The sequence below is a fragment of the Papilio xuthus genome, unplaced genomic scaffold (genome assembly GCF_000836235.2).
Source record: "Papilio xuthus unplaced genomic scaffold, Pxut_1.1 DF826115.1, whole genome shotgun sequence".
Classification (NCBI taxonomy): Eukaryota; Metazoa; Arthropoda; class Insecta; order Lepidoptera; family Papilionidae; genus Papilio; species Papilio xuthus.
This window is the reverse complement of record NW_013532534.1, coordinates 4235688-4261554: the sequence shown is the minus strand read 5'-3', so window position 1 is coordinate 4261554 and position 25867 is coordinate 4235688. Positions and strand designations below refer to the sequence as shown.

The window sequence follows — 25867 nt, the reverse complement described above, 5'->3', positions numbered from 1 at the left end:
TTTAAGTTCAAGAAACTTAAAGAAGTTCTACATAAACCCAAATATTTACAGGTCTTTAAATAACTGCATTAACTAAAGAAAAATAAATATATTATATGCGATCTCAAGAACCAAAAAACAAGCCATTTCTTCATTCATTGTGGCATTACGCCCACCTAAGATAATCATAGAAAAATATTTTAAAGACATCTCATTAATCTTAACCAATTCTGTATATCAGGGTTGCACAAATTGGTATAAACACCAGGTGTATTCGGCCGAGCGCATCCGTACCCATGCGACACAATTCCCACTTGTGACTTCGTACCAGTTTTTGCTAATGGACCGCCGGAATCACCCTGTAGATGTAAAATTTTTGTTTATTGTTTTATGATGTAAGCTCATATTTTACACGATGACGGAACGATGAAACGTGCTACTGAAATTGAATCTGTTCTGCTCTTGTGTAAAATATAAAAAAACAGTGAAAAGTACAAATAGAGCTATATAGTTTAAAATTATAATATAACATATTTTTTATACCTGACAGGTATCCTTGCCTCCTTCAGGAACACCAGCGCACGTCATTCGAGGAGTTAAGTATGTATATTTCTTTTTGCATTCCTCGTCAGATACGGCGTTAATAGTAACCGCTCTTAAAACTGGGCTGTCTTGGCCATTTTCCTAAAAATAATAATAAAAATTTTACTACATGATTTGTAAAATTCGCTACGATGTTATCACCCAAACTAGATTAACGACATATTATGTTAATTTAATCGTCCTTCAAAAAGAAGGTTGCCACTTCGACTATAACTTTTTTTTATCTAGGTACTAGTAACTTAAGTTAGAAGTACTTTATACATATAGTTGCCTAATATACCATAATTATTCTAGTAATCTTCTTGCTATCATCAAATTAAGTAACATTTTGCAATTATAAATTAACACTCCGTGGAAAATTTTCGGCTACTAGGATTTAAAAGGTTACGATTTTACAAATATACATACCAATCGTCTTGTCAGAATATTATAAAAGAATACTTACACTTGTATCTCCCCATCCAGTTATAGTAAGGTTGGTTCCTACAGGCACGGTGCAATTACTCTTAGGCAATTCGGCGAGTGAGCTATTAGTTCCATCAATTGTAATTCGTCTCAATAATCTTATCACGGCGATATCGTAATCAAATGTCGTAGAATTGTAAAAAGGATGCATGAAAAGCATCCTGGAATTGTACGTTGTGCCTCCACTCGTTGTATATGTACTGCCAACTCTTACTGTTACTGATTCTTTGCTGTAATAAATTAAATTAAAAAATAACCGATATTGTAACAAAGCTTTATATAGATTACATCTACCGTATTACAGTAACATAGTGGAATACATCGCTCACGTGTTCTGGTACAAGAGGTACAAATTGCTTCTAATAATCATGGGTAAGTTTGAAAGGAAGAGGTATTCTGGATGCACAAAAAATACGTAGATGTGGAACGTTAGACAAAGGACCGGGAAGATGTCCGTGAAAGATCGCACACATACACACAGTTAACCTTTTGCATTGAAAAAGCACTACAAGAAGAAATAGGGGTGTGGTCATGTAATATTTCAAAATATTTGTAAATTATCTTGTCGACATATTTTAGTGTCAACTCAACTTATATTAACTTTCGATGTAATTTCAATATGATAACAGTATCAAAATTGACAATTGTATGCCTTTTGTTATTTGAATTAATCAATTTCCTATTAAAATTCATTTATTTCTCGTATAGATTTATGTACATAAATAAATTACTACTATGGCAGTGAATGGAACAAATATTTACTTAGTTTATTTACGATTTTATACGATATTATAAACTAGCTGTCGCCCGCGACTCGGTCGGCGCGGACTAAAAGAAAAATAATTTTTTTAGCCTATGTGTTCTTCAAGGCTGTGTTCTACATATATAGGAAATTTCATCGAAATCCATACAGTCGTTCTCGATACTTTCAACAAACATCAACGTAAGATAGTAAGAAGTAAGATGTGAATATTTGGATGAATGGATGGATGTCGAGAACATCAGTATGAATCTCGCTGTAATTTGGCATTGATGTAGAACATAGTCTGGAAAAACACATAGGCTACTAATTAAATGTCATTTTTAAACCCGCGCAAACGGAGTCGCGCGCTACAGCTAGTACATTAATAAATTAGTACATAGTAGTGAATGGAACAAATATTTACATAGTATATTTATCATATAATTCGTTATTATAACTTTCAACCTAATAACGACCTCGCGCATGCGCCTAAATTGATTTGTCAATGTCAGAATCACGTTAATATGAGTGCTAGTCACCTAACAGTAATTTATATCACTATTAATTTATCTTATTAAAGTACATTAATAATGTTTAAAGCAAAAATATAAGCTATTAATAACAACTTGAATGTTTTAATCTAAGTTAATTTAATCTAAGATATTTCACTGCAAGAAAATATTTTTTTAAGTACTAATGAAAGAAATAAACAAATTAAATGCTTAATAATTTTAACAGATTATTATTTGGTCATAGTATCATGGTGTCATGTTATTTTGTACTTGTAGCATAGTTTGAACAAATAATTAAATAACAATTATAGAGCGGACATAAACATTCCTCTAAAAGCTCTTTAATTATTTTCATATTATAATTTTAGACATTCTAGAATCCTTTAGCGCGAATGACGTGCTTTCGTTACAAAGTCCAGTGTCAGAATGAACAGTGAGGGGACATAAACTTCGACATTTTAGTAAGGCTAGTGACATTTTCGGATTTTCTTCCTAACAGTTAATAGCAAACAAATGCCACTTTACATATGTGAATGTTTCCTAATGGTAACACGTCGTTAAATTTTGATAATTTTCGTCCAGTCTATTGATACTTTACTCACCCGGTGATACAATGTGCAGCTGTGAGAACACATCTCTGCGTCGCAATAGATCCACCACACTCGTAGTAATCTTCTAAACCGGCTTGTTTTAGCACCAGATACACTTGGTAGGGGTAATTTTGTATAGTTGTTTCAGAACCCCCTACTATTTTACCGTCATTGTTTTTATAAACTCGACGAGGTGAATAACGGCCAATAGCACCTGATAAACATTAAAAATATAATGAAAAACATATAAAGGGACAGACAATTTCAAAGTTTCGTGGATTTTTTTAAAGTTCTTTCCACAATAAAGCAAAATTTTCTTCCATTTATTAAGGAAATAATTTAAAAATATAACCTAATTAGAATGACAATATATTTTGAAATAAAATATTATAATACATACCTGTGATGGCTAAGCAAAGGACAGCTAATAGGATCAAAGTGTGTTGTTCCATTTCTTCGCTGTTGATGAATCTGTTCCTTCAATCGTTGATATTCTCTTAAATACAATATTTTCTATAATTAAAAAATGCGCTAACAGCGACCTACAATAAGATAGCATTATTCGTAATTGTTTACAATTGTACCCTCATGTGATAAGAAGACTATTACTTCTAATTATTATCATTAATATAATTTCTCTAATAATTATTAAATATTATTATGAAAATAGTTACTATGTCCTTGTCAGATTATTTATAACCACGACCATGTTATAACAATCACTTAATATGTAAAGTCAGATAAATGTTTATTTATTGTGAAAGTTTGATTAATCTATGCATTAAATATCATCAAAAAAATGAAAAAATTACATAAATTAAAAAAAATACGCGTCCGGTTAATTGACTCGATTCCTTTTGAAAGTAACTTACTTAAATTAATCAAAATTAAAGTGAATTCGCAAAAATCTTATAATTAGTAGAAATGTTTAGAACACATACCATGTATTTGAACCCTGAAAAGTCCTAATATTAGTAAGTGCGCTAATAATGCGATCATTAGAACACTATACTAAAGTTTAATATAATTAAAACATAGAGTCGTAGCATAGTGACGAAATTAAAACAAAAGAAATCGCGCTTGCAAACGATTTTCAAAGTTAACTGGGATTTTATAAATAGAACCCTGAAATTTAAATCAAATTGGTACAGTCGCGTTGAAGTTACAAACAAATATTCGTTTAAATTATTTTATTAATAATTGCAATTTAATAAATGACCAACTGTGTTGTTCCAAAAAGTACAGTTAGAAACTTTTTATTTAAACACACTTTGACGTCGATGTTATGGACGTCACTGTACTTATAAACGAGTATGTTATAACCCTAGATATTTTTTCCAAAATTGCTTTTGGTTTAAGTATTTTATTACTTATATGTAACAATCGGAATATATTCATCTCGGAAGATCATTTTTTAATAAATATTTTCTTTTTTTTATCATAAGGTGGCAAGCGAGCGAGCGGCCACTTGAAATCGCTGAAGTAGCGAAGTGACCGTTGCCCATAGACATACGCAATTGCATATGCGTTGCCTACCTTAAATCGATGGAGGAGAGGATGCACAGAAAGAAAATATTTTCCCTTCCCATGCATCCTCTCATCCGGAAAGTCCACTTCCACTTCCCATCCTTTCCTTATAAGAAAAAGGGTAGGAAGGGAAAAAGGACTAAATCAGGCCTCCGGCCTGAAGGACGACGAGAGGATGAGGACGCACACTCATCAGACGAAACGCGGAATTGCTTCCACTTGACGCCTGTCTTCTGTGTGGTCGTGTACTTCACCGGGCGAGCCGGGCCGATTCGTGCGAAGATGTTAAAGCGGGCTCTACCACTGTTGAGTATGAGTTCTGGTAATGTCTAATATCAGCGTAGAAAAGAGGATCGACATGTATTTAAGCTAATATTAAATTAAAACAGTTTGTAAGTTTTTTAACGATAAGGTACTGAAGGATGCCACCATTTAAGAAGATGTATATTGCAACGTCTACTAAAGTATGTAAATCAAAATCTTGAATTGTAAACAAAATGAAATTGTCAATCTCTTGTTCATCAAAACATGACATAAATAAAATCGTTGGTGTTTTCTGTAATCTTATTTTATCTAACTTTAAGACTTTATTATATAGAATCACTTGATGCGAGTGACGTGCTTTCGTTACAAAGTCAACTGTCAGAATGAAAAGTGAGGGGACACAAACGTCGACATTTTAGTAAGACTAGTGTTGGGTCAATACACTGCAACATTTTCGGATTTTCTTCCCAACATAACTTAACTACATCAATTGATATTGTTCAATGTCAAAAGTCAGTTAATTTACTTATGTAGTATAAAAGAATTTTGCGTAAATATTGGATTCTTAGTAATTTTAGGAAAGTGAATAGGTTTCGTCTAACTTAGTTTACCCAGGTACAGTACAACAAGATTCTTGTGATACTTATTATAGATTAATAGAGGGGCGGTAGTGAGCCATAATTTACTTATGTTTTTATTATTATACATATTTTTACTGTTTCTTCTGACTATTACGTGTGTTTTCATGTACAAAATGTTTAAATAAAAATCAAACTACAATAAAATAAATTTATTTATAATTTGTTCAAATTAATTTTGGGATAAATTTATTTATTAACGAATTAATTACATTCAAAATAGCATAATATGTATATAACAATCAACGTCAAGCTTAGTGTAAAATTACTGTGTGCAGTATTTCAAGAGCATCGCATTCTATTTATCCACCGTTGAATACTTCTGTTACAAACATTGGTGTAAACTCCCGGAGTGTTCGGTCTAGCACATCCATTGCCGTATGATACAATACCTAATTGAAATCTTGTTCCTGTTATAACAAGTGGACCACCGGAGTCACCCTGTAAATAATTAAATACTTAAACAATAGAACGTAAAATTAATTTAACATTTTACTTATAACGATTGACCGTATTTTCCGATAGAAAAATATATGTATAAAACATATCATCATCCCTGTCATTATCTTTGAGAATAACAAAGATAATGACAGGGATGTATATGTTTTTAACAGACATTATTGGTATCAGAAATCCGTGGTAAGTTAAATAAAATGTGTATTTACAGAAAAAAACTAATAATATATTACATATTTACGTAATAAATAATGTAATCTTAGTATTTTAACTTAGCCTTAGTTTTTAAATTTAAATTATACATACAAATATGAAAACATTGTGAACTAAATAACGGCTTGGAATAAAACTGCCAAAGCAGTCCTACTTAATTACTAATAATAATTTGATATCTATGCGTCAAGGAGGCAAATTATTATTGCCAAAGTGTACCTGACACGTGTCCCTCCCGCCCTCAGGTACGCCAGCGCAAGTCATACGAGGTGTTAAATTCGAATATGTTTTCTTACATTCTTCATCAGAGACTACATTGATAGTTGTCACTCTTAATGTTTCACTATCTGTTCCTCCTTCCTACAAGATATTATAATTATTAATGTCAATATAAAATTAGTTTAAAAAATATTTAATAAGTGATGGATTTTTAGAAAAGTCTCTTGGTAATACGCGCAAGAGTTAATAAGAAATAATAAACTATTTTTTTTTGGTTTAAAAAAAAAAATGCAATATCAATGAATTGACCATCCACCGTCCATAATTCAGTAACATTTCATAAATTGAATTCTGGATGAATGGACTCTCCTCTGTAAAATAGAAGTAGGCAACACCAACATTTTAATATTGCAAATGACTATGGATACTGGTCAATGACCATAGAATCCAAAATAACTTACAGTAGTATCACCCCATCCAGTAATAGTCAGATTAGTACCGGCTGGTACAACACAGCTATAATTAGGTGTGTACACTAGCGAACTGTTGACACCGTCAATTGTTATACGTCTGAACACCCTGATGACACCAACATCATAATCACTCGTAGTGGCGTTGTATTTTGGATGTTGTATTAACATTCTTGAGCTGTAAGTACTACCGCCGCTTGATCGATATGTACTACCCACTCTTACAGTCGCTGACTCCATTCTGTAATTAATCAAATACTATGCAGGCTACACACGTTAGGTTTTCTATGACTGTGGTGACCTTTTGTGCATAAACTACGAGTAAAAAGTCAGTTACGCTTACAAGAATTATAGTGTCATTCTAAACCTAATGTGTTGCTATTTTAGTTATATACATAAGAAACATTTTAATATTTCTAAACAATATTAAAAATTATTCATTGTCTATGAATTTCAGTTGAAGAATTATGGTCAAAAATGTATGACAGGAAAGAAATTGTACTTATATTCCTTACTGTCCGGGCGAAAACAAAACGGAGTTATATAGTGTTAGGGTTCCCTAATGTTAGGGTTCGCTAATTATACGGGCAACACTTTAAGCTGTCAGGGAGTGGGACGGAAAATTGCTACAGCTAGAGATCCTGAAACCTAGATATAGTCCTTTATATCTGTGCGTCTTACATATTAATCGTAGTATTTAATAGATTAAAGAGTTACAAATAATACTCATACCCAGTAAGACAATGAGCTGCAGTAAGAATACAATTTTGAGTTGCAATTGACCCGCCGCATTCGTAGTATTTGTTTGTACCATTTTGCTTCAATGTCAGGTAAACTTGGTATGGATAATTTTGTATGGTCGTCTCAGTACCACCAACTATTTTGCCGTCATTTGTTTGTACTTCGCGCAAAATATGCTTACTGGATACACCTAGAAAAGAAGAAATTCATGTATGTGGAGTCAATCACTAGGCCTGCATGATTACTGTGGCCTAGTCACCTCTATCTTAGGGTTGGAGGCCCTCGGTAAGACCGTGTACTAACCAACGACTATTGCTGGCGTAGTATGGAAACTCGAGTTAGTCTTATTATTTAATTGTAACCTTACTTCTTACTACTTAGTAATAATAAAAATTTGAATGTTTAGATGGATGGATGGATGTTTGTTTGAAAATATCTCCAGAACGGCTGAACGGATCTCGTTGAATTTTGGCATAGATGAAGAACATAGTCTGGAAGAACCCATAGACTAGTAATATTTTTTTTAATTCCCCGCGGATGGAGTCGCGGACTACAGGTAGTAAGTAATAAAAACAAATATTTCTAAATACTCACATGATAGGACAAAAGCATAAAAAGCCGCTACAATTAATGTAAACGGCTTCATCTCTGCTTTCATCTGGAAATCAATCAAAAGGCTTTATTGCGTGCATTTAAATACTAAATATTAACCTTTAGCTTTCGCTCGCGACTCCGTCCACGGGGAATTTTAAAAAAAAACCTAATTAGTAGTTTATGTATCCCAGATTATATTCTACAGTCATGGCAAATTTCATCGAGAAATTGAGTCGTTCTGGAGATACCTGCTAACAAAAAGTCATCCATCCATCCATCTAAACATTCGCATTTATAATATTAGTAAGATTGTCAATGGCTATGATAATTTCAGTCTATTACGAGATGACTTAATGAAAATTGTACCCACATGTGATAAGAACTCATTAGCGCATTTACGAGGACATTTTTTTAGACAATATTAAAATAGCAGCTGCATAAATTTCCGTCTACAATGTGGTTTGAATATTTTCAAACATAAGTTTTTTTTTAAATATTTTATGTCGAAAAGTACCTTTTTTATTATATAAAGGCCGGCAATGCATCTGCGGTTCCTCTGGTTTTGCTTATGTCCATGGGCGTCGTTGAACACCTCGGTGTTCCTGCTGCTCGTTTGTCCCATTCTGTTATAAAAAAAAAACTATTTGTCGCTCGCGCCTTCGTCCGCGCGGAATTAAGAAAACATAATAATTAGCCTATGTGTTCTTCCAAACAATGTTCTACATTTGTGCCCAATTTTATTAAAATCCCTTCAGCTTTTCCGGAGATATAATACTTTCAAACAAACATCCATCCATCCAAATAATTGCACGTACAATATCAGTAAGAAATTAGTACGATTAACTGATTTTTCTAACCAATATTTCAAGTTTCAGATTATAGAAGGATTTGGTTAACAATAATCAATGCTGGATAGGGACCCTTTACTAAACAATCGGAAATCCGTACCCTTAACCATTAGGTTATTGGCGCTTCAAATTAAACTTTTATACTCGTATTATAAAGCAATTTGCCCTGTAACGAAAAAAAAAAGAAAATCCTTTATGTTGTCTTTAAAATGTTTAGATTTATCTTTCCCAAATAAGATGATCTGTTAATATTATTATTAGATTTCAAAGTGGATAAGAAGGATAAAATCCGTTATACCTTTGTCCTGTCATTTTCATTTCTACAAAGACTGGAATTAAAATAACTGAGAAATCGTCTTATGTATTTATTAGTAAACAGTGTCTTATATACAAATCAAGAAAATCATCGGCATCAAAAATTACAAACAGTAGACAATCATTATTAAAACTGAAACTGTTTTGCTGTGTATTATAATTAAAAAAAATATGTCCGTATGTTCGTGTCAATTTGATATCTAGATCTCATAGATCTATATTTGATTTACACAACAAATAAGTACAAGAATTAACAATTTATGCGCAACCCATCATTCTAATCCATCTTTGAATATTTGGATTACACAAATTACTATACACGCCAGGAGTACCAGGTCTTGCACATCCCATACCAAACGATACCACACCCACTTGTTGTTTGGTACCAGTTTTTACTAATGGACCACCGGAATCACCCTGCAATTAACAACAAGAAGGAAACATTTAGCTCACAACCTGCCCGCTGTTGATAGGTTAGCAAAACAAATTTTGTAAAGTGGATTATAATTGCACTAGTTAAAAATTATGAATATATAATAATCTTTCACGTTAAATAGACCATACCTGACAAGAATCTCGGCCGCCTTCAGGCACACCGGCACATATCATCCTTGGAGTTAAGTTCGAATAGACCTTCTTGCAATCATCGTAATCCACCGCGTCAACCGACACCGCCATCAAAGTTTCGCTGCTAACTCCATTTTCCTAAAGGAATAACGCATTTCGCTAATAACACAAAAATACTGAGATTTCACAGATGAGTATTTTACATATTCTAAGCACGATGACGAAAATAGTTTCGGTCGAATCCGTGGTACGTCTTACTAATATTATAAATGCAAATGTTTGGATGGATAGTTGGATGGATGTTTGTTAGAAGATATATCCAGAACGCCTTCATAGATCTCGCTAATATTTGGCATAGATGTAGAGCATAGTCTGGAAGAACATATAGACTATTAGCTATTGGCCGCGACTCCGTCCGTGCAGAACTATAGAACCTAATTAGTACCCTATGTGCTGTTCTAGGCTATGATCCGAATATCCATGACACCGTTCAGGTGATACCTTCAAACAAAAATCCATCCAAACATTCGCATTTATAATAATTAGTAAAAAATAAGACTTATAAAGTTTTTTTGTAATCCCGCGCGAAATAATAGTCAACTATAAAAGGAAAAGGATTATGATATGTTTCAAAAGTCGTAAAAATGTTTAGAACTAGGTATACACTTACCATAGTATCACCCCATCCAGTAACAGTTAAGTTAGTGCCCGCAGGTACGGTGCAGTTCCCAGACGGCAATGTGACTGTTGTACTGTTAGTACCGTCTATATTGATACGTCTCAACAATCTGATCACAGCAATATCGTAGTCGCTACTCCCAGCGTTATATTGAGGATGCATTATCATTGTTCTGGAGTTATAAGTAGTGCCACCACTGGATGCGTCGGTACTGCCTACTCTGATGTTCACAGATTCCATACTAAAATATAAAAAATCTTTAATATGTTGTACAATTTAGAATTATTTCTCTTAACTATTTTGTCCAGTGGGGAATGCTTTACGTATAATTTGCCCACAAAACGAACGCGATAGTGATGTGGGGTTCTCTCCCGATGAGAAGCACCAACTAAACCCCTATGTTCCTCCTACTTTCGTCCGCGACAACGTTAAAAAAAACTGTGTTAACCTACACGTGTTTACATATTCCCGAATGACTAGAGGGTAAAGTTTTTTGAAGTTGAATTCATAATTGTAGCCATAATCATAATCACAGTGAGACCGTTTTCTAAATATAAAATGTTAGTCGGACTGATATGACTCACGAAAGTTTGAATAATTTAATTTGTTAGTCGGACGACTTTTTTTTTCTTTTCTTAATAAATGAGTACATACCCGGTTATGCAATGAGCAGCCGTGAGGACGCATCGCGATGTGACAATGGACCCGCCGCATTGGTAATAATCTCCTGTGAAGGCTTGCTTCAGTAACAAATAAACTTGGTAAGGATAGTTTTGTATAGAGGCCTCACTGCCTCCAACTATCTTACCACCATTCGTCTTGTGAACTTTACGAGGTAACTTGCAATACACATCTGAGAAAAAAAGTCATTTCAAATTAAAAATGCAAATATTTTTTACACTGTGTTTCTTGAAAGATAATTCTGGCAGTTTATAAATTGTCGAATTGTGTAAAAATCCTCAGGGCTTATTTACTGACAGTTTATGTATATGCCGACTATAATTAAAATGAGAATTTTCACATAAAATTTTATCTTTTTTACGCACCTGAAACAGCTAGACAAAGGAAAACAACAAAGACAAAATTAAGTCGATCCATTTCTGTCCTCATTGGTGAAGCCTATATTTCATTTGAATGTTTTTCTTTATATACCATACCTTTTCTATAGACATTGCTTGAGATAATTATGAAAAAGATAACGTACTTTAAACGATTTTTAATCTTTGATAATTATTGGAACAACAGATAAGAAGGGCGTTTAAAAAGAAGAGTAGTTTTCCGGTTATTTTCCGCGGTTTTTAATTTTCTTGGGATAAATTCTGCTATATTTAATGATAAAAATGTTTCAGAACTAACCAAAAACATGTTTATACCGTGTTACGTTGTTGATGGAAATAAAAAATTGTTAATTTTCCAGGAATTAAACTGGAAACATTATCTCAACATCGAAAGCAAAAAAAATCAGAATCTCAAATTAAAAAAAATATATATTTATGACCTTTATATTTTTAATTAATTTTTAAATAAACTCAGATTAATATTCATTCAGACTTTTAAATATTAACATTTTCATGCTATGATATTTTGATGTGCTGTGTGATGTGACTCTGCCTACCCCTCTTTCGTTCTTGTAATAAATGTTAGATGTTAACAGATAACAAGAACGTATCTTCTATATGCTATCAAAGTCCAATAAATTCCTCGCTTGATTTAAATGATATCAAATGAGCACAATAAGTAGGTTAAACAGTAGAAGGTCTGGTTCAAATCTCAATGGTAGGCATACGATAACAAATATTTCTCGGTTATTCAAATATGACATTAATATTCAAACATGAAAATTACTCCTCGACAACGATATCCATCTAAATGTTGATTCTTGTGACCAAAATCTCTATACAAAACATATCGAGATCCTTGTCATTTTCTTTGACAAAACAGAGATAACAATATATTTCGAACACGGATTTTGGTCTCAGAAACCCATGGTAATTCATTCTTTTCAAAAGAACTACTTATTTGGTAGTAATATAAATTTTGTTTAGTTTAACAACAGTATTTCTGTCAAAAGTATTGTTTACTTTTATGTTTAAGTGAAACAAGCTTAGCTTAGGTATTTTTTAGGGAAAAAAACTCATAGACAAGACCCGACACATGACCTTCTATACATAATTTATCAACAGCATCAAGAAAACCTCCAGGAAACCACCAGAAATTGAATAGTTTAAACCGTCTATATGTAATTTCCATATCTACTATTTTTACTTATACCACGATTCATCATAAGATTACTCTGCGTCCCCACTGAGGAGCTCCGAGTCTACCTTAAGTCATGGGTGACTAGGCCATAACAAACAACGTTGACTTCACACATATCTTTCAATTTCTTCGCATTTATGTGCAGGTTACGTCATGATATTTTCACCGTAACAACGTCGTAAATCTAAAATCGCAAACACGTTGGACATAGTGGGATTCGAACCTAGGATCTGCGGTTACAAGTCAAGTGCTTAAACTCCTGCGTCACATGACACTCAATTAACTACATATATATTTTTAATTCATCTGTTTATTTGGCAGTTTCAAGTGTAATTTATATAAGATTTTCTTTTATCAATTATTTGTGTAATCTTCATTAATACATTCACAACCCAAAAATGTATTTTTAATTTCGAAAACTCTTAAAAAAATAAGTGCGCTTTAATCTTTAATAGGCCATATTTTTACACGAACAAGATATTTGAGACAAAAAAAGTACGGGAGCTAATTTTTATTGGTAAATAAGTGATTGAAAATGTAGAAAAACGTTGATATGTCATATGTAAATAAAGAAAAATAATTTAATTCACACAGTAAAAGTTTATTTATTGGTAAACAGTGTCTATTTTACAAAAAATATCGACAAAAAGTTTTTTTAAAGTAACAATCGATAACAGAAAAAGATAGAAAGAACTCGTGATTATTCGTTGCGTATACTTTTTCATCAGGAACATTTTTGTTTATTTTTTAGGCACAAAAAAAATAACCAAACAATTCCATTTTTTTTTTCATATATTTTTTTATTTTCATATTCTACGCAACAAATAACCACGAATAATTGCTTAGGCGCATTCCATTTCCTTCAGCCATTTCTGTATACTCGGATCACAAAGATAAGTGTAAACACCAGGTACGTTTGCTTTGGCACAAGTAAACCCAAACGACACGATGCCCACTTGCTCTTTAGTTTCCGTCACTATTATTGGACCACCGGAATCACCCTGTATAAAAAAGTACCATTATATCTTACTAATATAACTAATATTATAAATGAGAATGTTTGAATGGATGGATGAATGTATGTTAGACGGTATCTCCAGAACTGAATGGATCTCGACGAATTCGGCATACATATTGAACATAGCTGGAAGAACACATAGCTTGTTGATGGAGTCGCGGGCGAACGCTAGTTAATGCTTAATTTAAAACTAAACGACAAATATAGTAAAACACCAACACAACCCTCTCGTAACTCACAGAGGTATACAGAGACCACTGCTTTGATTTGATGCAGTCCTGTAACTCTCATCTAGCACTTTCATATGCATATATCTACGCATACATACATAAACGTTGGTTTTGGGTACTCGGAATGTTTCAATTAATTCACGAATTTGGATGATATCAGACTATTGTATCCTTTATTATACAGCTGATAACAACGTACATACGTATTCTTTACTAACTTCTCCCTGACAATGGGACTAATACTATTACATTTCATTAACATACCCCACAGGAATCTTTGCCATCTTCAGACACTCCGGCGCACATCATATGTGGGCTGATGTTCGAGTAAAGCTTCTTACAATCCGCATCTGATACCGCTGCTAAAGTTACTGCTTTTAAGTTTTGGCTAAGTGGGCCTCCATGTGGCTAAAAGAATTAAAACCTTATCTCATTTCTAAACTACTTTCTTTTGAACATAAAAGTTAATTATATACAAATATTTTAGTTACCTAAGTTCATGTAGTTTTTGCATAAATTCTTGTATTTGAAGGTGACAAAATGTCGTTGATAGCATTATCATAATTAGTTGTTAGTTATTTAAAACATTTTCAACTGTAAAACTTACATCGGTTGCACCCCATCCAAGAGTAGTCAAGTTGGTACCAGGAGTAAGACTGCAATTGTCACTCGGAAACTTAATTTTCGATACAGTGTCGTTATTAAACGCAATTGGGTTCGACAACTTAATTACGCCAATATCGTAATTCTTACTACTGTACTCTGGATGTTGTATAATAGTTTTAGAAAAGTATTTAGTTCCACCATTCGTAAAGTCTTTACTGCCAACCCTCATTCCCGCTTCAACGATTCTGTAATAAAAATTAATGTGTCAGCCGCTTGCACCAACGCTCTAATTAAGATCTTTTTTTTTATATCATAAGGTGGCAAACGAGCGAGCGGTCACCTGAAATCGCTGAAATAGCGAAGTGACCGTTGCCCATAGACATACGCAATTGCATATGCGTTGCCTACCTTTCATCGACGGAGGAGAGAATGCACAGAAAGAAAATATCTTCCCTTCCCATGGGAATGCATGCATCCTCTCATCCGGAAAGTCCACTTCCACTTCCCATCCTTTCCTTATGAGAAAAAGGGTGGGAAGGGAAAGAGGACTAAATTAGGCCTCCGGGACGCACACTTATCAGACGAAACGCGGAATTGGTTCCACTTCACGCCTGTCTTCTGTGTGGTCGTGGTATTTCACCGGACGAGCCGGGCCAATTCGTGCGAAGATGTTAAAGCGGGCTCTACCACTGTTAAAATCTGTATAAAATCTGTAGCTCTTCATGTTGGTTGATATTTGTTTTATGGATGTTTCCGTGGTAATCTACGCTAATATCTCAGAGCGCTAATAGCCTAATGGTTAAGGATACGGATTTCCGATCACAAGATCGGGTGTTCGTTATATATTATTCGAACTTTTTCGATGCGTACGTACCCTGTGAGGCAATGAGCTGCGGTGATAACACATTTCTCATTAGCAATTGTTCCTCCGCAGACAGTGTATACATTGGTTTGGTGAGACTCAGGTCCTGCCAGCATCAAATGCACTAGATACGGATAGTCTTGTATCGGCACTTCGCAGCCACCGACCACTCGGTTGTTTTTAGTCGAGTGACCTCTAAGAGTGTGCTTGCCGAACGTTGCTGACAAATAAAATGGGTCAAGATAAAGTTTGTTGCCAATGTTGTGTATGAAGATGCAGATATAATTTTTTTTGAACCTTTAGGTAATCTTGGATTAGAACAACAGAACAAAATTGGAGCATTAAAACGTACCTGTTATGGCAAAACAAGAAAGAATCACAAAGATGTACCTAAATTGATCCATTTCTAAACTATCCACAAAATACTACTGGATCCAACTCTTAAATACCTTGACTTTTGTAAAAATGATACGCTAAGATAATTACGACTAGACTAGCTGTCTACCGCGTCTCTGTCCACGGGGGATTAAAAAAACTTATGTAGTAGCTTATGGATTCTTGTAGACTATGTTCTACATCTATGAAAAATTTCAGCGGAATCCGTTCAGCCGTTCTGGAGATACCTTCAATCAAACATCCATCCATCCATCCATCCAAACATTCGCATTTATAATGTTAGCAAGATGACATGTCTTAAGCGAATTTTAATTATTGACATTTATGATAAAAAGTAGATTAGAAGTTATTTGAAGTACTTTCCATGTAATTACAATAGTAAGCGTGGGCTTCTATTGTACAAAATAACTTTTTTCTGGCAGCCGTATTACTTAAGATTGTATATGTAAGAGTTTATTTAACTTGATATTCTTTTATTGAATGATATTTATCATATTATTACGTGAAGAAAAAATTATGTAGCCATTTTTCTAGGATATTTCGCACATTGCACGTAAAATTTTACAAAATTAAAGTTACTACTACTAGGAGAAGATGAGACTATTTGCAATCAATAAAGAAAAGGGTGTTTCCCGTTGGGCCGATCGGCCTACCGCTCAATCGGCACAATTAGAATTTTTCCCATTAGGCCGATTGACTCCATAGAATATACCCATTGGGATGATTTATTATTAGGCCGAAAGGGCCACCCAAAAAAACAATCTTTATTTATGAATTAGAGTCGAATTTCGACCAATGGGCGATCACTAGCAATCACAATCAGACGTCAATTATTGATTTGAAAGACTCAATGTCGAGTGACCGTTTTATTTATTGAATAAAGATCGTATGAAAGAAAAAATAAAATGTTTGAATAGATCACCGACGAGATTCAATCGACATTTTGTGTGGCGAATTATAACGATGTCCTTCCGCATTATTTCGATGTCGTGGTAGGTTAAGGCCAGCGCTCTTTTAAAGATTACTGATAATTGCAATGATTCAATCAGTTATGACATAATTGTAATATGTGGGCGAATATTATTGGAGTTGTCATTGACAAAACGTTTGTTCAAGAACATTGTAATATCAGTTTTTTATAATATAAGATGGCAAACGAACAAACGACCTGAATTCGCCGAAACAGCGGAACAACCGCTGCCAAAAGCATCCGCAATTGCAGATGCGTTGCCTTTAACCGATAGAGGAGACGACGCTCGGAAAGAAAACAATTCCCCCTTCTTATGAAGTGGGAAGGGAAAGAGAACTTAAATTAGAGGAGACGAAATTCGGAATTGTATCCACTGCACGCCTGGCTTTTTGTGGTCATGGTATTGCACTGGCCTAGTCCGCCGCCCCATTCATGCAACATATATTTTTGTTTCTGGCATCTTTCATTGTTAAAAGAGATTTTTAGAAGTTGAGTGGGATATCGATATCAATGTATGTAAAAAACTTTGTATCGTAACTACATTAATAATATATGTAGAATAATTTGATGGTGCAAATAAATATATTAAAAAAAACGATGTTACCTCCAAAGTCCGATATGTTATGACTATTACGACCACATATAAAGTTTTAAAGGAATAATGGATCGATTTTGTAGTAAGCAGGTACAACAGATTAATATAAAATAATATAAATAAGTGTCTTGTAACCATAAACATTATTAAATTATGAGTGCCTTTTAATAAATTGTGTCTTGAATAACTTTAACATAAATCATTTAAGGTATCCCAAAATGTGTCAAAGAAAAAGCTAAATTTGAATATTCTCGCAATAGAGATGCGAAACTTATGGTAATATTGTGGTTTCAACGGGCCGGAGTCGTTCGTGTGATCCCGTCACCTTGTCGTGACACAAAATAACCATGACTTAATTCGGGTAGCTTTTAGCCTGTTTATTCATATTTTGATAACATATTTCTTTATAAGCTCAGAGTTATCACGACACAGTAATTTAGATATGAATAAAGGAATTTATAATAAGGTTTGGGTTTTAAATTCTTTTTTTTAATACAATTTTGGTTCTTTGTACTGTGTAAATTTCCATACGCCATATCATACTGCATCGTTTTTATCGCTATTCAGGATTTTTTTTAAATACGTAAAAACTAAAGTAAAACCTTTTTATTCAGTAGTTTGAAGTTTAAAACATTAGCTTTCAACGATATTTAGCAGTTGCATAAAAATCCGAATAATAATTGCGGCTTTGAATAAAAATAAACTTTCCTACAACCGCCTCATAAAATATTGATTAACTCAACCCACCATTAGAATGCTATTCTAAGTTGATTGTTCAAGTCTAATCAATTAAATATTTTAAAAATTTAAACGAAATAACAGTCCGTGACTAATCCAACTTTTTATTTAAGTCACGATAAATAACTCTATTTGTTATCAAATTAAAAAAAATTAAAACGTATATGTAAATTAAAAATATTTTTGAATTCTAATATTTTCATAATTACAGTAAAACAGATGTTAGTTTTTTTTTTATTTCAAGAGTCAAATAAGAGAATAATATAAAAATAAATGTACCGTTTCTATTTAAACTTTTTCTGATTTAAAATTTGCTTTATTGCGATTAATTTACTCGTAAATCCTAGCTAGCAAGTCGAGATACATCTACATTCACAGATTCTGAATCTTATAATAGTAATCAAATAGTATTATATAAATAGTTTAATGTAATTTTTTTTAGACGCATTTCCTAAAAACATCAAAGGATATGAAATAACTTAGAACAAGAAACTTTTTCGGGTTTAAAATTCATCATCATTAACTCATCATTTTATCCCACTTATGTAGGCTTGGCGCAAGAATTTTTTGTCCTCCAAATCATCTCAGCCGTTACTCCCATTATCATGCCATGTCTTCCTAGGCCTACGTCTAAGCAGTGTACTCCTCGACACTCAAAATTATAGATCTCCTTTACACATGCGATTTGCTCCTCATAACGTGCCCACAAAATATATTTTAAATGTTTCTGTATCAGTAGAATTAAAAAGATACTATTATATTACAAACCCTAAAAATAAATTGAATTAATAACTGATTTATTACAAGAGAGGCGCAGGTAGTTAGATCCTATCAAATTTCCAATATCACGCTGTGATAAGCAAGTTAGTAACCAAAACAACTCTATGTAGGTCTTCATAAAGTTTTTAATACTGTTTGGATACTACGAAATAAAATTTCTTCGAATTCTCGATACGTATCTATTTTATTTGTTCAAGTTAACTAGATTTATCGTATGTTGTTATAAAATGGAAAATAGTAATTTCATTTATTTTTGTGTATTTTGTATTGTAACTAATAAGTTGTATAACAAAAAGTATTTTCGAAAAGTTCAGCGAAAACATTAAATAATTATGTCTAAGCATTTTATATTAAACTTTCCGTAGAACTACTAAACAGATAAATACTAGCGATAATTAATATTAATTTTACTATTTATCAGACTCACTAAGTGTCTTGCTTTTTAATTACATAACTAATTGATCAAAAAACTAATTTTTGTATGCATTAATTATGCGTTTACGCATTTTACAAAATACATATTTCGTTGCCCGATGCTAATTTAGATGCTAATAAGTTTAAACGAAAACATATGTATATCTCCTTATATGCGAAAAGCTAGTCCGTTCCACTGAACTAGAAATGAATGAAGATGAATAATGAATAAGTAGATTAATTAAAATTTAAAATCGAAACTATATTTGGAAAGAAGTACCTATATTAGTATAGTATTTACATATCATATAAACCCTAATATTAAAATATTTTCCATAACAAGCAAGCTGTCTTAATAAAATCTTATAGAAACATATATAAATAAACACACAAGATATGAAAACTAAATAATCTTTACTTTCTTAGAGTCTTTCTATGACATAGTTTTAAAAAATACAAATAACACAAAGGTTTTTTTTTCATAGAAAACCACATTCATTATTTTTATGTCTCCAAAAACGTAAAATATTGTTCTATTAACGTATAGGCCAGTCATGAGAACAAGGTTACATTGTGAAAGATAAGTAAAATACGAGACAAGAGAAATCGTAACGCTTTTTGCATAATTTCATACGTTAAGAAACCTTTCATAAATTGATTACTACTCTACCGTAATTGTATCATATCTATTTATATATTTTATAGCTTCTGCCCGCGACTTCGTCTGCACGGATAAAAAAATGGGTAAAATGTATCACACGTGTAATACGTCCAGTCTGTGTTCTATATGTGGACGAAAATTCAAATGGATGTGTTAAACCGTAGTTCAAGTAAATATGTAATCGAACGAATCCCGAGGGAACTGTACATATGTCCAGGATCATACGCCTTTGCCTAGATGTTCTTCCAGACTGTAAACTGAATTTCATCTAGATCCATGCAGCCCTTCTGGAGATATAAGAAACATCTATTCATACATCCAAACATTCGCATTTATAATATTCTAACTAGTGTATCGATTTCATAAAGTTTTTAGATTGACAAGCTTCTTACATCTTATAATAGATTGTGTATTTGTATGGTTGATGTGTACATAATATTATAGAAATTGTGTTTGTTTACTCAATGAAAAAGTAAACGATTTCAAATTGTAACACTTCCATATAATTATTCAACTATTTTTGCAACCCAAAAGCATTGTTAGCAACCTTGTTCAAATATGTAACTAACCTTTCGTTTATTTACAATGTTACATTAACATTTTCATTATATTACACGCCTCCGAATATAATAAATACAAGCGATCGCCAGCGACGACGTCCGCGCGGAAATAAAAAAGAAGCATAATCAGTAGCTTACGTTTTCTATCAGACTATGTTCTATATGTATGCTAAATTTCATCGAAATCCATTTTAGAGCTACCTTCAAGCAAACATCCATCTTATCCTTCTAAACATTCGCATTTAAATTAATAAGATTACATGCATCTTACTAACTTATCCCGTAAATACGTATCCGAAAAAGGCGTAGACAATAGAATATGTTGTCAAATATTTAACTGAGGAATCTGTGGTATTTCCTGGACACACCGAATTATTTCGTTTACCAAACTCATTAAAAATTATAAAACGTAAAAATTGTTGTAGTAACTTAAAACAACATACAAATTGGCTGGAAGGAAATAAATGTATTTGGATTATTTTACACTGCAAAATCGTTATAAACTGGTGCTCAATAATTGCCTGTATTCTTGGGATAAAATAAGTAATATTATCGATAAAACAATGAAGAAATTGATTACTGCATATGTGGCAATATGAACAAATATGTACGTACATATTGCCACAGTACGAAAGGAAGCACGCTTATTCAACCGAATTGTTTTAATTGGCAATAAGCGGATATCTAGACATGATAATATTCATATCTTAATTAAACAATAAATAAATTATTATATATTTGTCATCCCTATTTATTATACGTGAAGAAATATACTATCATTTTGTTTTGCATTAATTTTTTGTCTGGTTTTTTTTACATTACTCTTTGGTATAGGCTTTAAAACCCTTTATATTGATCACATTATATTTAGATATTTAGCTCTAAATATAGACTATAAATCTAGGGTTAAAATGATATACGTAAAGATATAAAATATTTTAAATTTAACATAATAATCTAAATCAAATAGTCAACAGCGGTATTTCCGAATAAGCACAACGTAACTAATGTAGATTTACAAACCGCAATGCAGTACAATCTACGTTCATAAAGGGCAAACATTAATCAAATATTGTACAAACAATAGGAACATCAGGAGTGCAGCTGTAAATTGGCAATGTTTTAGCTCGCAGCGACGAATGAGGGTGCTTCATGACCAAACAAGCATGTTTATAGCTTTGTAACTCTTTTTTAATTTGTTTAAACACTTCTGCTTTTGCTTTTATTTATGTTTGTTTTAGAGACCGCTTTAAACATTGCTTCTACGAACGAAGCATAAACTCATGTTTTTTGTAATTCATTTGTATTGTGAAAGAATACTTTAAGAGTAATATTTATTTTGATATTTGTAACAAGGGATGTTTTTTAGTACAAACATATGAATAATTCAATCCTAAATAACGCTGACAGGTCTAGTGACCGTCGGCCGTCTTTGTAGGTAGGGCGTTTTCCCCATCTTTCTAGTGTTAATATTGCCAACTCTTTACTGTTTAGCTAAGCAGATCGCGACGAAGTTCACAATCTGTGTACACATCATCGTACACCTCACATATATATTTTTAGTAACAATAAGTAAACCATTCAGTAACATAGTTTCTGTGTGAGATGCAGATTTTTTTTATAATGAAATTGGTATATATAAACTGTAACTAATTCACGTCGCTACTCATCTAGATATTATTGTAAAAAGTAAATATTGTACAAAAAAATTATCTCAGTTGAACAACCAGTTTCCTTGAACTTACGCAACATTTAAAGTTCTTTGTCAACCTCACAATACAAAATTTGAATGCGTATCATGTACGTAGACGGATCCTATTACTGTTGAACACGTCACGTACAGTGATTGCAAAATATACAAACGTCTTATTGACCCTGTGACTGTTACTTAGTCGATATCTATGACAAATTTAAAAAAAAAACAATTTATTCAAATGCTAATTTCCACAATCAGACTAGTTAATGTTAATAATTACACTAGTAAATTGATTCAATCTAAACTAAGCGTTAGTTTAAAATACGTTTGATGGTTTCTAAGACAATCTTTTAATATAGATTATAATTTAACTTGAAAAAACATCAAATAAATGTCTGACCAATCTCATAGAGTTAAAATTATTACACTTCTTTGATCCAATGAATGAATTCCCAAGAGATTTTTTTCTCGGCGCATATTTATGCTAAAACAACTAATCTCTCTCATACATATACTAAATGTATTTTTATGCTTATGATGTCTTAATAGTAAAACTTTTATTATTTACTTGCAAAGTTAAGGATTAGATAAAGTTAGTTAAAGTTTATAACATTTCTTTATTACTTGAAGTTTAGACAATGTAGTTTTTGTTCTAAACACTTTTCAAAAGTTAACATAAACGTATATAAAATTCTAAACAAATGAATGCTATAATTGTTTCCTCATTATAAGACGTTAATTATAACCAGCTGATTATTACAAGCATTTATTTTTCAATTTTATTCAATATTATTATGACTCAAGGATTAATACAGGTCAGTTGACTATAATTTCAATTTTCATTGGCGATGGATCATTAAATTCTATTAAATATGTATAGTAAATGTCTGCCTGTTTGTTCTGACACAATGAATTAAATGTTTTGTTAAACTTCTTATTTTCTATGAAAAAAATACTATTATAATGAAAAATAATATAAAATTAAACATACCTTACGTAACTTTTGCCTGAAAATCCAAAAAAAATTGTTTAGTTAAAAAATTCCTTATTTGTAAGTCGAATCCATACGAATTTGTTGCGAGAACTGTTAATGACTCTGAGTGCTGTAAAACTTAAGGGTTTACTGTTAGAGTATTTTTTTCTTAAATACCACTCTATAAGTTCATTTATCTATTACAATATTTATTATTAATACAAGCAAAGGAAGTTGAAGGTAAAGGTAAATAGAAGGTTGATATTATAAACCATAAGAACCCGATTACCATGACCGCATCATCTGTACAATTTACAAGAATAGATCGCCATAATGTTACTAATATTATAAATGCAAATGTTTAGATGGATGGATGTTTGTTTGTAAGTATGTTCAGAACGGTTGCATAGATCTCGGTGAAATTTGGGTTACAGAACATAGTCTGGAGGAAAACATAAGCTACTTAATATTCTATTTTAATTGCCTACGGACGGAGTCGCGGGCGACCTCTAGTGATTTAATGAATGGGCCCATTATCACACGTTGATTCATATACATACTAGACTACAAGTTATTTAGGTATATCTGATATTATTTTTAGTAATAGAGCGTCAATGGCTCAAGGGTTAAGCACTTGACTTGTCTGCAGGTCCTGAGTTCGAATCCTGCTTCGTAGCAACGTGTTTTTCGATTTACATAATAAGTACCTATATTTATCCGTTCGTCCGTGGTCTTTGCCTACCCCTTATTACAGGCGTGTTATGTACTAGTGTCGTCAAAAACTGTGGCAACCCTTTTTAAAAGGCGATGAATAAAATGTCTTTAGTTTTAGTTTTCTATATTCTATGTTGTATTTAGCTAGAATAAAACTTTTTTAAAAATTTCAGTTTTCATCAAATTGGGTTTTATACTATTGAATTGGATACTATGAATGTTTTGTATATAAAAATCTATTTAATTTATTGAGTAAACATACACCAATAGCAACAATTCAATGTCCCGACTCTAAATTCCAGCTACTATTTGGAGTTAATGCAAAATCCATTACTTAAGTCAATGTGACCGTTTGAGACAATAAATCGTTTGCGAAGTAACTCAGGTCAGTCGTTTTGCTTGTCGTTGATAGAGAGTTATGTCGGTCACTACTGGATCGTGAACCTTACTACTATATTTTACTTGGACTGCTTCGATCAACATCAAAGGACTTCCCGAGAATACATTTATTACTTTAAGAGTCACGAACATTTGACTAATCTATCGATTTTCAAATTAAATTATTTACATCTCAATTGTTGTCAATATTATTTTATTTCATTTCATTTAGTGGGTGTCTAAATACTTACTCGAAATAATTTCTTATAATATTACATTTAACGGCCACATTCAGTTATTTCCTCCTCATCATAGATTTACCATACGAATCTACACTAAGGAGGTCCTTAAAACATTTTGAGTGTGGCAGTTAAACTACGACATGTTCTTAGTGATCTGTAGTGTCCTATACGAACATAATATCATATTGGGGTCGGACGCAATCGTGCAGAATTAAATACTAGACCGAGCAAAAGTCTCTTCGATTTTACACGAATGCATAAAATATGACAAGCATCTTGTAATACCTTAGACATATCGTGGGTTACATATTGATGTCTCTATTTTGTCAAAGATACTGATAGGGATATGTTTTATACACTTTGGTCTCAGAAACCAACAGTCTCAAGTTAACGATACGTGAACAATGTTCGAAACTTAAGTTGTAACTTGAAATTGACTTGAGTCTTTAGTCACTCAGATACGTATACTTGAAGTATCGAAACTTAACAAAGAATAAATGTGGTCCTAGAACATATTTTAAAGCACATTCAGTTCGATAAACCACAAATTATCGTATCAGAGTATCTACTCAATTGTCAATGCTTATTACCATATAACTTATAACAAAGCTATGGCCAAAGTAGGTCACTTACGATAAAGGTTCTCGATCTCTTTAATCGAACAAGATAAATAGAGAATTTGCATTAACTAATTCGCATTACTATGAAGTCAAATGTTTACATTTTACAGAAAATATTTTAGTCTGGTTGTTTCTTAAATTTCTACATTTTAAATAATAACGCTCTCACATTTTTATTAAGCAATACCTAATCTTACTACTGATGTTAATCTTTACTTGATAACTTGAATCACAATGACGAAGACAGTTCGTAGTTACGTGTGAAGTGGGTTTAATAACGTCTAGAATATATATATATATATATATATACCCGACTCCCCCTGTATAATAAATGTGCCTCATTTTGTTGCGAAAAGTAGAACTTGGAACAAGTGAAGGGTGTATCAGTTAAAGTTCATTTACGTGAACAAAGTTCGCTCCCACCTAAAATGTTTCGCGAACTTTATTCCACTTGGCATTAAATGTTCGGTGACAACAACGTCGACGCCATGAAACAGTTTGATGACACGCGAAACGATCACGGAACATCAACTGTCAAACTTTCTTCATTTAGCAACCAAAAAATTTGTAGGTATATTGTTAGTGGGAAAAAGTCGGAATAATTTGATGATCTTTGTCATTAAAAGAAAGATATACTTGTTGAAGCCGAAAAATATACATGCTTCATTGGTTAGATTGTTAAAATTAGATTACTTAGCAAAATACATAAATCAACTTTACATTGATTTTTACT

At 32.4% G+C, this 25867-nt stretch overlaps 3 protein-coding genes across 3 annotated transcripts; all 3 read right to left on the bottom strand.

Moving 5' to 3' along the window:
- Positions 1-127: 127 nt before the first annotated feature.
- Positions 128-8077, bottom strand: LOC106123235 (transmembrane protease serine 4-like). Its single transcript, XM_013319467.1, has 9 exons — positions 8014-8077; positions 7411-7609; positions 6670-6919; positions 6209-6349; positions 5650-5761; positions 2904-3105; positions 1028-1277; positions 523-663; positions 128-338 (listed from the first exon to the last, which is right to left on the bottom strand). The coding sequence occupies exons 1-9, from the start codon at positions 8075-8077 to the stop codon at positions 180-182; spliced, it is 1518 nt and encodes a 505-aa protein (XP_013174921.1). The 3' UTR covers positions 128-179.
- A 1181-nt stretch (positions 8078-9258) lies between these two features.
- On the bottom strand, positions 9259-11539 carry LOC106123587 (trypsin-7-like). The gene is made up of 5 exons (XM_013319993.1): positions 11469-11539; positions 11077-11275; positions 10414-10663; positions 9741-9881; positions 9259-9593 (listed from the first exon to the last, which is right to left on the bottom strand). The coding sequence occupies exons 1-5, from the start codon at positions 11530-11532 to the stop codon at positions 9435-9437; spliced, it is 813 nt and encodes a 270-aa protein (XP_013175447.1). The 5' UTR covers positions 11533-11539; the 3' UTR covers positions 9259-9434.
- Positions 11540-13443: 1904 nt separating this feature from the next.
- Positions 13444-15801, bottom strand: LOC106123234 (trypsin-like). Its single transcript, XM_013319466.1, has 5 exons — positions 15750-15801; positions 15410-15617; positions 14537-14780; positions 14194-14337; positions 13444-13682 (listed from the first exon to the last, which is right to left on the bottom strand). The coding sequence occupies exons 1-5, from the start codon at positions 15799-15801 to the stop codon at positions 13524-13526; spliced, it is 807 nt and encodes a 268-aa protein (XP_013174920.1). The 3' UTR covers positions 13444-13523.
- Positions 15802-25867: the final 10066 nt, after the last annotated feature.

Excerpts from the sequence above, each read along its gene's own strand:
- LOC106123587 (XM_013319993.1), bottom strand. The coding sequence starts at position 11,532 with ATGAGGACAGAAATGGATCGACTTAATTTTGTCTTTGTTGTTTTCCTT. Across the intron at positions 10,664-11,076 it reads GCTGCTCATTGCATAACCGG|TATGGAATCTGTGAACATCA; the intron begins GTATGTACTCAT and ends TTTATATTTTAG. Across the intron at positions 9,594-9,740 it reads GCGGCCGAGATTCTTGTCAG|GGTGATTCCGGTGGTCCATT; the intron begins GTATGGTCTATT and ends TGTTAATTGCAG.
- LOC106123234 (XM_013319466.1), bottom strand. The coding sequence starts at position 15,801 with ATGGATCAATTTAGGTACATCTTTGTGATTCTTTCTTGTTTTGCCATA. Across the intron at positions 15,618-15,749 it reads TTCTTGTTTTGCCATAACAG|CAACGTTCGGCAAGCACACT; the intron begins GTACGTTTTAAT and ends TTTATTTGTCAG. Across the intron at positions 14,338-14,536 it reads TTGGATGGGGTGCAACCGAT|CCACATGGAGGCCCACTTAG; the intron begins GTAAGTTTTACA and ends TAATTCTTTTAG.
- LOC106123235 (XM_013319467.1), bottom strand. The coding sequence starts at position 8,077 with ATGAAAGCAGAGATGAAGCCGTTTACATTAATTGTAGCGGCTTTTTAT. Across the intron at positions 3,106-5,649 it reads GGGAGTTTACACCAATGTTT|GTGCTATTGGCCGTTATTCA; the intron begins GTAACAGAAGTA and ends AATGTTTATCAG. Across the intron at positions 664-1,027 it reads CTGGATGGGGAGATACAAGT|GAAAATGGCCAAGACAGCCC; the intron begins GTAAGTATTCTT and ends TATTATTTTTAG.